Source organism: Polyodon spathula, chromosome 9 (genome assembly GCF_017654505.1).
Source record: "Polyodon spathula isolate WHYD16114869_AA chromosome 9, ASM1765450v1, whole genome shotgun sequence".
Lineage (NCBI taxonomy): Eukaryota > Metazoa > Chordata > Actinopteri > Acipenseriformes > Polyodontidae > Polyodon > Polyodon spathula.
Genome location: NC_054542.1, coordinates 10,220,632 through 10,233,948, shown reverse-complemented (window position 1 = coordinate 10,233,948; position 13,317 = coordinate 10,220,632). Strand labels below are relative to the sequence as shown.

The 13,317-nt window shown below is 35.0% G+C and overlaps 1 protein-coding gene across 3 annotated transcripts in view; it reads left to right on the top strand.

Moving 5' to 3' along the window:
• LOC121320400 (roundabout homolog 1-like) overlaps window positions 1-13,317 on the top strand; it is a 389,786-nt gene that overhangs the window by 361,666 nt on the left and 14,803 nt on the right. For all 3 annotated transcript variants that reach the window (XM_041258686.1, XM_041258685.1, XM_041258687.1), the window contains 6 exons: window positions 1,189-1,420; window positions 1,897-2,018; window positions 4,526-4,697; window positions 7,968-8,171; window positions 11,040-11,066; window positions 12,682-12,724. In XM_041258686.1, the coding sequence (XP_041114620.1) occupies window positions 1,189-1,420; window positions 1,897-2,018; window positions 4,526-4,697; window positions 7,968-8,171; window positions 11,040-11,066; window positions 12,682-12,724 (800 nt within the window). The remainder of the gene's footprint in view (window positions 1-1,188; window positions 1,421-1,896; window positions 2,019-4,525; window positions 4,698-7,967; window positions 8,172-11,039; window positions 11,067-12,681; window positions 12,725-13,317) is intronic.

Genomic DNA, 13,317 nt, shown 5'->3' with positions numbered 1-13,317 from the left:
GGGTTGGAGTTAATGATTTCCTTTGGGAATAGAAGGGGGTACTAACACTCATAAGTATGCCTCACCCATGAGTGAATATAAAGGCACCTGCCTACATTTTGTGGGGTGTTAAAGGGAAGTAGAGAGATAAAGCAGAAACATCTGTATGGATTGTACAGCCCTGTTTGTCAAAGTATCTTTACTTATCACAAAGACAAATTAATTTTACTTTCTATACTGAAGACACAAAATATAGGATGCTTGACTGGAGAAACATTCTTATTTTACTGTTTACAAAAACCGAAGACACCAGATGTTTTTACAGCTGAGGGAAATAAAATGTTCATTTTATAGACTTACAAACTTTACATCTGTCCCTAATACTATGCAAATATATCCCTGCTTTTTCAAGGCTAGTAAATTGACAGCAAGTAGATGTCTCACCAATTGCAGACATTTCAGAACACTTTGATGTGATCTCATAGCTGGGATTCTTGATAAACATATTGCTGTGAAAAGTAACAGAACCCTTTTCCACTTGTCAAATTTGAATATGTGCACATTGCTGTCTGTTATTCAAGTTGGATTTCTAGAACTGTCATCCACAAATGCACTGACCAATGAACAGGGCAACATTCACAGACAGTTTTAAGGAATAATGGGCATACCATAATACTCTGCTTTATGCAAGATGTTTTTTGTTTGGTTTTAGATGTTGTCCTGATAATAAGGTTGAAGCCCAGTATTTCTTAAGCTGTTTATAGCCTGACATTTGTGTTATAAAATATGAAACTTAGGGATATTATTTTTTTACCTTTTTCCTAAAATTGTCAGCCTATAGCAAAAGTTCTCCGGTCAGGCACGATTGATTTGACTAAGAGTCAGGTAGCATAAAAAAAAGTACGAGTTAGCAACTCAGCACAATTTTTGCTTTGGGGCAAAAAACAATGTAGGTAACATGCCTTTTTTAAGAAGTACTCTCAGATAAAGAAGTATATAAATGCTTATGTGCCAGGCTTGTTGTGTAGATTTCATTTTTAGTATTAAAAGACCCATTTATGGAAGGCTGCAGATTTTCAGGTAGGATTTGGGGGGGATTTATTTAGTACATGTTTTAGTGCAGAAACCAAATATCTGCAGCTGAAGACAGTGACACATTTGAAAGTTTTCTGTCTGGACCTGCAGTATCAAATGTTTTTTGCTTTGTAGGTAGAACAGCAATCTCAGTATATCCAGGGATATAAAATCCTGTACCGATCCAACTCAGATGGTCAGGGGAAATCGGACTGGTCTGTCTTTGAAGTGAAGACCCCAGCTGAGGACAATGCTGTCATCCCTCAGCTGAAGAAAGGAGTCCCTTATGAGTTCAAAGCCCGCCCGTTCTTCAATGAGTTTCAGGGGGCTGACAGTGAGGTGAAATATGCAAAAACCTTTGAAGAAGGTATGCATTTTGCTTCTTAAGATACTAAATGCAAGATGATGGCAGATTAAAATAATAGCATTATTGATGGGTCAAAATACAAATTGCCATTTAAGTCATGAAATTAGTCACATTGTACCGAGGTTATGAGAACTAACATCTCTAACACAGCATGCAGTGCTCTAGTTTTAGTGCCCAAGTCCTAGTTAAATATTCTTCAGTGCATCTTTTTAACTGGGTTGTGATCTGAAGCCCAGAAAACACAGACCTCTTGGAATTAACATTCTATTCTGGTCGTCATCCTCTGGAATATTTCTTTTGAAAGACAACTTGTTTATTACAACAGCTTGTTTATATCACTGCTTTTTCCATCCAGTTGAAGAAGGTTTTGTAGTCCAAAAACGTCTGGATGTAATTGACTTTTGTATCAATTATAAATGTCTCTATAAGGAGGTGGTTGTTATCAATATGCTGTCACTGTTTCCCTCTCTGAGCAGCTCCCAGTGCCCCTCCCCAGAGTGTAACAGTAACAAAGAATGATGACAATGGGACAGCCATCCTGGTTTCCTGGCAACCGCCCCCAGAGGAGTTCCAAAATGGAGTAGTGCAGGAGTACAAGGTAATGTGTGTCTCTTCACACAGCAAGCAGTGATGCTGATTGAGATTAACATGGATACCCAGCACCATCTGCTGGCTGAGATTGATGCTGTAAACCTGGCATAACAGCTAGTATGATTTTGTTTCTATTAAAAACAGCGTTTTCCTGTTTCACCTTTATTTCTGCTAATAGATGGGATTTGTATCTCAAATGGTATCATGCTGAAAGTGGATATAGTCACACAAGCAAAAGGAGCCTGAAAAATATTTTTAGTGCCCAAATATCACAAAAAAAAATTCACTGATTGAAATGTTTTTCATTGTCAAAAAATGAATTTTTAAGCTCAGAATAAAGAGGAAAGGATTTAAATTTAGTTTGGAACCTAAAAAAGAGACTAATATTGGTCATAAAACAGAAGTGAATTAAAGTAAAAGACGAAGGCATTGTTCTTTTCATTTTAGGAATGAGGTTGTCCCTGCTGTGAAGCATATCATAAAGTTGAAATAAAGCTTAATTTAATTATAATTGGCTTGTGATTTCTTAAGAAGGAATTATTATTATTATTATTATTATTATTATTATTATTATTATTATTATTATTATTATTATTTCATAGCAGACACCCTTATCCAGGGCAACTTCAGTATATCAAAATATCACATTACAGATAAGAGCAGTTATAAAATACAATAAAGTCAGTAGTACAAAAAAGCAAAGGCAAATAAGAGAATATAAATACAGTAAATAATTAAATTTCAGAGCGATTTCAACTAAGAGCAGTTAAAGAGTAAAAATATTTATTTATAAGAGTAAATTCCATTAAGAGCAAGTAGTAAGTAGAATAAATGGATAAGAACAATTTCAAGTAAGACCGTTACAAAAAAGGTGAATAGTTACCTTTGGGAGTAAAATCAAGTACATGATACAGAAAATATAATTATAATTAAAAACAGTTGTAGAGTACAGCAAAGTTTGGAGCAGTTAAGTGTAAGTACTGATACAATTGGGTGCCATATAGTCCAGTATAGTGTTGAGTTGTGAGGTTTACTGATGCTGTCTGAACAGGTGTGTCTATAGGAAACTACTATGAATGCATCTCTTTTGAATAATATTAGATTATTTAATATTACAGTATTTTAAAAATAAAATAAAATACTAGTTAACATTATTGAACGTTGGAGTAATAGATCTGTGGGACTGATTTTATTTTATTTCAGTCAAAATTCATGGATAATACATTCGGCACAGGACAAGTTGCCTAGTTAAATATGATTAGAAACAAACCTACTACACAAATAATGCATCACTTTCATAACTCGCACACTATCAAAGTCTTTACGCCAAAGAGCAATGCACAGTTTATTATGAGAGAACAGAACCAGTAACAAACCCATTTCTTGTTGCTACTTTTGTAACATTAGCAGTTTTATTTTTTTCATAGAGAAATGGGTGCATACACCATTCACACTTTAAAGTAAAGACCTTGTTAGAATAGAAAAGAGTAAAACCTCAGTTAATCACTGTATTAAACTTAAATCCATGCACTAAATATCAGTCCTATGTGAAAACAAAATGTTCAAAGTGCTTTTGATTTAGACATGTGTTACCCAGCAACCACTGAAGCAGACCTACAGCACTGTACAGCAATCTCTAATACTATGTGAAATATTTTTTAGATATGCAGATAGTTGTCTAGACACAGCATTGCAGGTTTGCCCTTTCATGAAACTAAATTTTTAATATATGATGAGGATATTCTACTGAATAATCACTTTCCAACATATTTTGTTCTTCACAGAAGTAAAAAAAAAAATCATTTGTTGTATACTGTAGCATATTTGTGTGAACTATTTTGTTTTATACATTTCTTTTTCAAAACAGAAATACACAACCCAACAAGAACAACATAAAACAAAAGCACAACTCAAAAGAAAAACAGGCAAGAGAGGTGTCAAAGAAATGCACATCAAAACATCAGCAGGGATCTGCAACATACTAAATAAACAGACTGTAACGGTGGTGTTTTATAGCATATTGACATGGCTCAGAAACAATTCAACAACCCTTTCTCACAATACAATGCCTCTGGAATGAGCTTTCATTTTGTCCTTGTAGTTTAGTCCATGAAGTGATGGTTTGAAAACCTCAGTATTATGTGTACACCCACAAAGACTTTTGTAATTATATTTGTCAGTCTGTCTTTCATTTTTGAAAGACCTTTTTCAAGAAGCATTATTTTGTCTTTGCCACAACACTGAAACTATACAATTCCAACTCACATAAATGGTTTTTGATTATAATCGTCCCTCAAAGGTTTAAAACTTGCTTCTGGAGAGGACTGCTAAAACAAATAAGAGATTTCAGTGATGTAAATGAAATGTCCCATTGTTTGAGTGTCACTGTCCTATAGGTGTCAAAAGAATCAGATTAGACAAAAGCCTCAGTAAAGGGAGGGAAATGTTCTATGACTTTAACTAATGGTTAGATTTTAGTAGAGCACGATAGTTATTCTTCTTGTTTCTGTTTAGATCTGGTGCCTTGGAAATGAAAGCCGCTACCACATAAACAAAACTGTGGATGGATCGACTTTCTCTCTGGTCATCCCTAGCTTGTTCCCAGGAATCCGATACAGTGTGGAAGTTGCAGCTAGTACTGATGCAGGGTTGGGTGTGAAGAGCGAGTCAAGGTTTATTCAACTCGGTGAGTAATAGGTTGTTTGAAATTAAAATACATGTATACCATGCGAGAACAATAGTTGCTGGCATATGGTAGGATACTATAACAGTGGTATTTAGTTGCATTTGTATTATATTATTCACTTTAAAAAAAAAAAAAAAAACAATAACATGTCAACTGATTGCAATACTTACTGAAAATACAGCAAACTTAAGATTAACAAAACAGAAATATTATGAAGAAGCTAATAAATTTGATAATGCATTCCATATACTAAAGGTTATGTTGTACTTTGGTAGGAAAAAAGTAATACTGAACCCTGGTATAACGAACTAGCTTACGATAAAAATGTTTATTATTCAGTAATAATGAAAATCTCTCTCTCGCTCGCTCTCTCTGTCTGTGTTTGTTGCCTGTGCAGGCAGTTCTGCTCAGTAACAGCAACAATGGAACTAAATTAGTTTAATCAAGACATTTTTAAATATAGAAGCTATGAGCCTGAGCATTTCACTAGAATTTCTCAAATTAAAAATTCTTCTGCCTACTGGGCTTATCTTGTAAGTATTGTGACAGCACATCACCTGTGTGCCTCAGGGCTTTTTTTTTTTCTTTAGGAAAAACATTGAAAATAAGACATAATGTGGGGTTTCATCAGTGGATTGTATTTATTCTAGACAAATAACTTTCCTCGTACCAACTTAATGAGCTGGGAGAATAGTGCTTTTGCTCACATGTGTTGACTCTGGATTTAAAGCTACTCTGTATATGAAAGTGACTTAGCACTCACAAAGCAGTGACACTAAACGAGTTTCTTGCTGTAGAATCGTTATGGTTATTTTGTAGTACTGCAAAGTCGCTGCATCCAAGGTACTTTTTACTATACTTTTCTGTAAGGAGATTTTTTTTGTTTTCTGTTGCCTTGCATTCAAAATTAAGTTATTATGCTTCACCAATTCAGATTGTTCACGATCAGTAAAATTCTCTAAAATTGATTTATATTTGGTGTAATATGATATACATGTTAATGTAAAACACCTTAAACCCTTTTGATATTTTCTCAGATTACTTTGTGCTATTCAAATCTATTGTTTTCTTAACAAAAGCACCTAGTGTGACAAGACATGGTGTTTGTTGGTAAAACACAAGACTGCTTTGTAGAAGACCACACTATGACTGTATGTACTATTTCATGAATACATTCCTCTCAAGTCTGTTTTATCCATCGCCTTTCATAAGAAACAAAAATGTAAGTGCAAATTGAAGTGTACTTCTAATAAATTAAAACCATAGTGAAAAGAAAAACGTACGGCATTTCGTTTTAAGACTGGCTGCATTATAAGCTGTTTTAGTTCCACGGTAGAGGTGCTGTTATTTTACATTTATTTCTAAACCTAAGCGGTTTTTAGATCTTACAGGAAAAATAAAAAGCTGTCTGGGTCTATAATGTGATAAAGAGTGAATGAACACACTGAATGCAGTTTATAATCCACTGAAGAAAACCCAAAGCATTTGTTGCTAGTTTGCTCCCCCAGTGAGAAAATACAAAGGAATCTAGAAATATAGAGAGGAATTATAATACATTAGTCACACTGTTTGCAAAGCCCTTCTCTTTTCCTACCTGGATATTTGCATTGGAGACATTGGTTGCTTTCCATAAAACGCTAGACGGTCCAACAGCCTTGCCCAAATACAACTGCAATAGGAACTTACGCTAAGGAAAAGGCTGCTTTGGTAAACCTGCTGACCCTTGGAGTGCTCTGGAAAGTTAAAAGGACTGAAACAAAAATAAAGTTAACAAGGATAACAATTTCTGGGGCGGTGATTTCATGTTTGATTTAAAATATTAATACAAAAATGCTAAAACACTGGTTTCTATCTTACATATGCAGACACAAATCTGGAAAGCAGAAGGTTTTACCTTAAAGTAGTTGATTAGGTAAAATGAAGTAACAAAGATTTAAAAAGGCAATATGGGAGCACTGTTGATTCATAATAGTTATTAACATGGCATGCCAAGTACTTCTTCAACGACGAGTATAATATATCAGAGAGTATGTATTTGAATCATGTTTAGAGCCATTCACTAGTTGCTAGGTCATCTTGTTTTTATTCATCGTTTTAGTTTTTTGTTATTCTGCTGAATTTTAAGATCAGTGAATACCTCAGTAACATTATACCTCAGGATTAGCATGCTGACCATTCACAGAAAAATCAATCTACCAACACTTTTGGATATGTAAAAAAATCAGTCGTTACACAGAAATGTAGTTAAATTACACATTTATTTACAGTGCATTGAAGGGCAGGGAATGAAAACCAAATTAAAGTGTAGCTGAGTTACATTGTACTGGTGATCAATCAATAATGTAATTAATTCTTAACCATCTTTGTTATTGCTTTCTATCTGGAAACATCAGATGTCATTGCTTGGGGAGGGGGGGGGGGGCATTGTTGTGTTTTCTTTGATCTTTTGGTTTCTGTCCATTTTTAAATAGGAAACAGGAACACAAAAAAAACCCTGTTTGACCGTGGCCATGTGTAAAGAGGATGTTACCTGCGTGGTTCGTCAATGAATAATAACACAGAGCATTGGGTGCTGACACGCCGCACATGCACGCTGATTTAATAAACATGCCACTAGGATACCAGCAGTGGTAGCCTTAGTGTCAGATTTAATCAACAAAACAAAACAAAAAGCTAAAAATAAAAGTTTGCCACAAAAGGCATCCCGCACCAGTTACCTATTACGCTACGAAACCCTCTCTCTACTAGTTGGGATCAACATCCCCTAAACCAGTGTTTCCCAACCCTGGTCCTGGGGACCCCGTGTCTGCTGGTTTTCATTCCAGCTGAGCTCTCAATTACTTAAGTGAACTGATAGTTTGCTTAATTAGACTTTTGTAATTGTTTTCAGCTCTTAAACAATTGCAGAGTTTAAGTTACTTATAAAATGTTATAGTTAACTGTTGCACCATGTCTTACTGATTTAAACAGTTTTGCTTATTTAAAAGAAGAAAAGGGCCTTTACCTGCTTTGCTTTTTACTTTGTGTGAATTTAGTGTTCATGTAAGTTGAGGAAAATTGACACTCACTATAGTCCAGCAATGTGCTGACATACCCCATGAGAATGTCCCTTCATAGTGTAACTCAGTCCTGAATTGGCCACGCCCTTCATTGTCCTGGTAAAGACTGCCAATGTTATGTATTTTTTGGTTTTGGATTTTTTTTGTGGACGATGATTTCAAGGTTCATATTTAACTTGTTCTGTCTTCTCTCTCCTCTCTTGATCATTAGACTCGTCAGGAAGAATCACTACCAATACTGAAGAGTCTGTCAGTACTCTATCACAGCAGATATCCGACGTGGTAAAGCAGCCTGCATTTATTGCTGGGATTGGAGCAGCCTGCTGGATTATCTTGATGGTTTTTAGCATCTGGCTGTACCGACATAGGAAGAAAAGGAGTGGCCTCAGTAGCAGTTATGCAGGGATAAGGAAAGGTAAATATTTTTACCATTGCAGACTTTGCTTTAGCATCTCAGAGGATTCCTGACACTTTCATCAAGCTAAACCAGTTAGGCTTTGGCACTTTTAACTGTGCATAAATTGCAGAAAATGTACCTACTGAACTTCAGTAATTTATGTTCATAATGAAAGCTAGCCTGTTTGGTCATTTGAATTTTGGAACACACATCAGTGGAACAAAGAAACCTAAGGAAATGAATAGTTTTGTTTGTTTTCTATGAAAAACATTCTTTATTGTCTAAATTGTCTTCAATGCTAAACTGGGCTACTAAGAGAAGATTTGTATATTGTGATAATGCAATAGACTTGATCTTGTCATAGCTTCTGCCAGTGTCATACAGTATGTAAATCACAAGATACAAGTCTTCTACATTAACTGCTGAGTGACATCCTCATCAGCAGGAGAAAGAGATCTGGGCATGCATAGTTTTCCACTGGGATCGACCATGTCGCCTCATTATCATTGATCAAATATTATATCAAATTGGGTGCCAGCTTGATATAAATCTGTATGCATCTTTCCCATTTATAGGGTGCATGTTTAAGGATACAAAATTAGGTTGGAATTATTAATGTAATGGTGGAAATAAATACATCATCCTTCACCCTGTGGCTATTATTATCATTTGTTAACTATTTATATTGTTTTTAATAGCTTTCTGTTTAATGTACATCTACTGTAAACTGTGTTAAAGTAACATGCTCAATCATACTTAGTCGGCATCGCAGTCTCTTTCACTTGCCTTTCATAACTGAAATGTTTGGCTCCCAATGAACATGAGCCTACATCACCAAACCACCACTCAATTCAGCATGCAGTAATTTACGTTTGAGAGAGGCCCAGGTATAATTGTGTTCAGGTTAGTTTTGAGGTCAATCATAATTGTCTCTGTCTCTCTAATAAAAAGTACATGGCCTGATGTTTTAACTGTACTACGGACACATTGCAGCTAGAAACATATGCTTCCAAATGTATATGTGTATCTCTGAGTGGTGGTGAGATACAAAGGGATATTGTGCATTGTATTTCTTCAGTATGGGCTGACTTACGAACTCATCAATGAATCTGACTACTGTTAGCAAGTTAGCAGAGCTTTATTAAAACTGTAATTATGTCTTTTTAATGCTTTGCTTCAGGCTTTACAGCTGTTGAAGTGCCGCCCCCACACATAGCACAGCTAATCTTCTGTGGGTGTATATACCTGCACATATTTTACTCAGATTAACCTGTATGTATCGGTTCTTTAGTTCCAGTTGAAAAGTTGTGAATTTCTAGTAACTAAATGAATGGCTGCAACAAGACCCCCAGTTTTCAGAGAATAGAAACCATAGAAGTGTTGTTTTTTTTCTTGTTATACGTTGTGATAAATTGTTGTTGTGTCATGAAAATAAGTAGATGAAAGATAGTATAATAACATTTGGTTGATAGAGATTGCCTTGCTGCACTTGAAGGACAGTGTATCAATAGGTATACACTCCCAAGGACATGTGTGTTATTTCCCAAGGTTAAGTGGTTATTATAAAAGGAGGCAGATAATAATAATAATAATAATAATAATAATAATAATAATAATAATAATAATTTGATCGAAAAGCTTTCAGTACCAGAATGCTGGATTTGCTTCATTTAGGAAGAATGCAAGCTCATTAACCCGGGTTTAGCTTTTACTAACCGTGATGTGATGTGACTTTGGACAGGCATGCCTTCTTTATTAACTTACACTATTTGCACCTGCATTTTATTACTGCTGTGAGAACAGAGTATTGTTTGATACAATATTTCACATACAGTATGATAGAGCTCCACCTTCAGTTCAAATAAAACTGTTGTTTTTTGCAGATTTCTCATCTAAAGGTTTATCAAAAGAATGTTACTAGTTTCTTTTTAGTTTTACCATATATCTTACGATTAGGTGTTTTATAGTTATTAATAACGCATGCATTGTCTCGAGTTATGAAGAGTCTGTAGGTATACGGAGGCATCTGTCCTTCTGTCTGTATGCCAAACTCACAATACATCATAGTGATCACCTTTTTAATATTACTGATACCTAGAGTGTTGTATTTACTGCTTTTACTGATGATGTATGTCCCTGGAGTTGTTGTTTTTCAATCTATTTTTTACAAAGGATTTCATATTTATATGGTGGTGTAGTTTGGGATTGGGATGGTAAAGTGCACTAAGCCCAGTCACTTCTATAACATGTAGGAATGTGATGACAGTTCATTACCAGAGTCTTCAGCACAATGAACTACTGCAATGCAGGGGCTTTATTTCATTACGTGGTTATGATTGAAGTAGCCGTGTATTCAATAGTGCTATGATATTGCTTAACCAGAAGCAGCGGGCATCGACAGACTAGATGTGCGGGTGAAATCAAAGCTGATCCAGGTCTCACCTCTCGGCAGGATGTGCTGTTAGGCTGGTGCGATCAAAGTGTCCCACTGTGGAGAAGTACAGTATGTTAAGGCAGAAATTGGCCAAACGATTCAAAGAAAATGTTTTTACAGCCCAATAGAAGATGTATGTTGATTATTACTGATAAGCAGTTGTTTGATAGAATGGACCTGTACAAACAGTGCAAAGCAGGCTTTTTAATTTCAAATAATATTAAACTCCCAGAATCAAACTAGAATATTTATGCGTGTCTGTATGTTTTGAGTGGCTGTCTGGCTGGAGGAGCAATATATCTGCAACAGTAAAGGTGCAAGTGTATGTGCATGTGTGTAGATATAAAAATTATAGATTTTTGATATTTTTTATATTAATAAAGAGGCCTCATTTGATATTAAAACAGTGCTGCATACCTTCTGCTCACTAACTAGTATCTTTTTTTTTTCAGTTCCATCTTTTACCTTCACACCAACAGGTACGGTAGATATGTGTACCTTTCTGTGTGTTAACTGTTTGTTTATCTTGTATAAAGGTTTCACACTGTGAAAGTCATTTCACAGGGCTTCCTGGTATTTCACAGCAAAATTGATCAGTCTTCAAGAATAAATGTTGTTTAATTATAAAGCAAAAGACGCACACTGTGGTTTGCTAATATATTTCACAGGGAAATTAATATTATATAATATTAAGCAGTGATTTAATTTATTTTGGGTAGTGATAGCCAAGAGTCTTGAACCAGTCATATTCTGCTATATTTCCTCATCTTTCAGTACAATGAGCTTAACAGATGAAAGTGTTATATTGATAATCACAAAAATATGTGCATGTGTAAAGTTCCTTTATTCTCAGATACTGATTTTATCAATAGTTGTCTAGGAAGCAGAGACCTCTGTAGTGTATAATACATTAAATTTGTTATTGGTAGACAGTGCTGGCTTGCTGTGAAAGATTCGTTTACCGAAATAAAGGCTGCATACCCTATCTAGTACTGTACATGTGTTAATGAGGAGCAGTTCTACATTGGGGGTATATAGAGTGCAGGTACATGACTGGGGCATTTGTAAAAAACATTTTAATTGAGACTGCAGTGCCTTAATTACTAAAATAAACATGCACAGCTGACAGTGTATTACACCTGGGAGAAGATTAACATCCAGTTTACTTGATTTCCAAACAGGATTTATTTTGTTGAAAGATTATGCCAGTACTTCCTGATGTTTTACCTATCACAGTTTTGTTGCCGCAGCTGTTGAGGTTTTATTTATTTATTTATTTATTTATGTATTATTTATTTATTTATTGTGTGGGGTTAAAGAACAGGGATGCAGGAAATAGTCATCAGATATTATTAATTCCAAATGCGTATTTGTAAAATAGAATATTTAATTTATTTTGTGCTATTCACAAACAGAACCAAATCGTGTGTGTGTGTGTGTGCTTGTGTGTATATATATATATATAATATATATATATTATATATATATATATATATATATATATATATATATATATATATATAGTAGATATATATATATAATATAAAGTCATTTGCATTTCAGTTCTATTCAGGTGACTCATTGCAGGCTTTTGTGAGATGTTATCCGAAGTCTGGAAAACTCCTCTAAGCAGGCAGACAGGCTTTTAACTTTCTATTTGGGTTAGAAAAAAAGAAAACTGCAACTGTCTGTTACATTTTAATCCAAAATTTGTAATTAAGGTGGCAGTTATCTCTCCTTTACAGACCAACCAGCTTAGAGCTACTTGAAAGAGGACAATTTAGCTGCCAATTCCTCATGTTCCCTACTTAAAAAAATGCGTAGCACCAGAATCCATCAGAATTTACAGCATGGATAAGCTTCTTAGCATCTTCCCTGCCTTGATAGTCTCATTAAAATGTACCATGTTGCAGAAGAAAAAATGTGTGAAGTATAAATATTTGTTTATGTGTGCAAATGTACCACTACACTGACAGTGAAATACAAGCCTGCTAAACATGTGGTGTCGTCATCTTCAAATGCCTGTGTTTTATATGTTTCCTATTCATTTCCATTATGTGTATTTTAATACGTATTTCTTTCCAAATGATTTAGTGACCTATCAGAGAGGAGGAGAAGCTGTAAGCAGTGGAGGAAGGTAATGTTTTAAGATTTCCAAATTCCTGGGGACCCTTACGACTTTGAATTTCTGTCCTATTAGATTTTTGTACTATATGTTGTGTATCTTTGCTATGAGTGGAGGAGTTTTAATTTCGGTAAGGTGTTTTTGAACTCTTCCTCATAATCTTGCCACAGAGCAATGTTGCGTTAAACCACATCATTGCTTTAGCTGGAGTTATGTCAGTAAAAAAAAAACGTAGCAATTGATACTTCTTTTTCAAGAGGATTGTGCCAGATGGAACTGTTCACTGGACTGGCTCCCCAAAAAAGCATTCAAATAAATATTTGCATTTGCATATCAGCCAATATCAGGGGTGTCTATTTACGGTCCGGGAGGACCATCCCACTCCCTGTTTAACAGGGAAAATTATATAATTAACTGCTTTAGGATGTGGATGGAGGTTTAATTGGTTCAATTAAACAATTTAGAACAGGGTTGGAACAAAGCCCAGGACTATAGAGCCAACTTTGGACACTCCTATCCAATATGCTTTTCAGACCTAAAAGGTTTTTGTATAATCTATTTAAAGTCAATACACTAGACTCGCCCTAATTAATGGCATGGGCTAA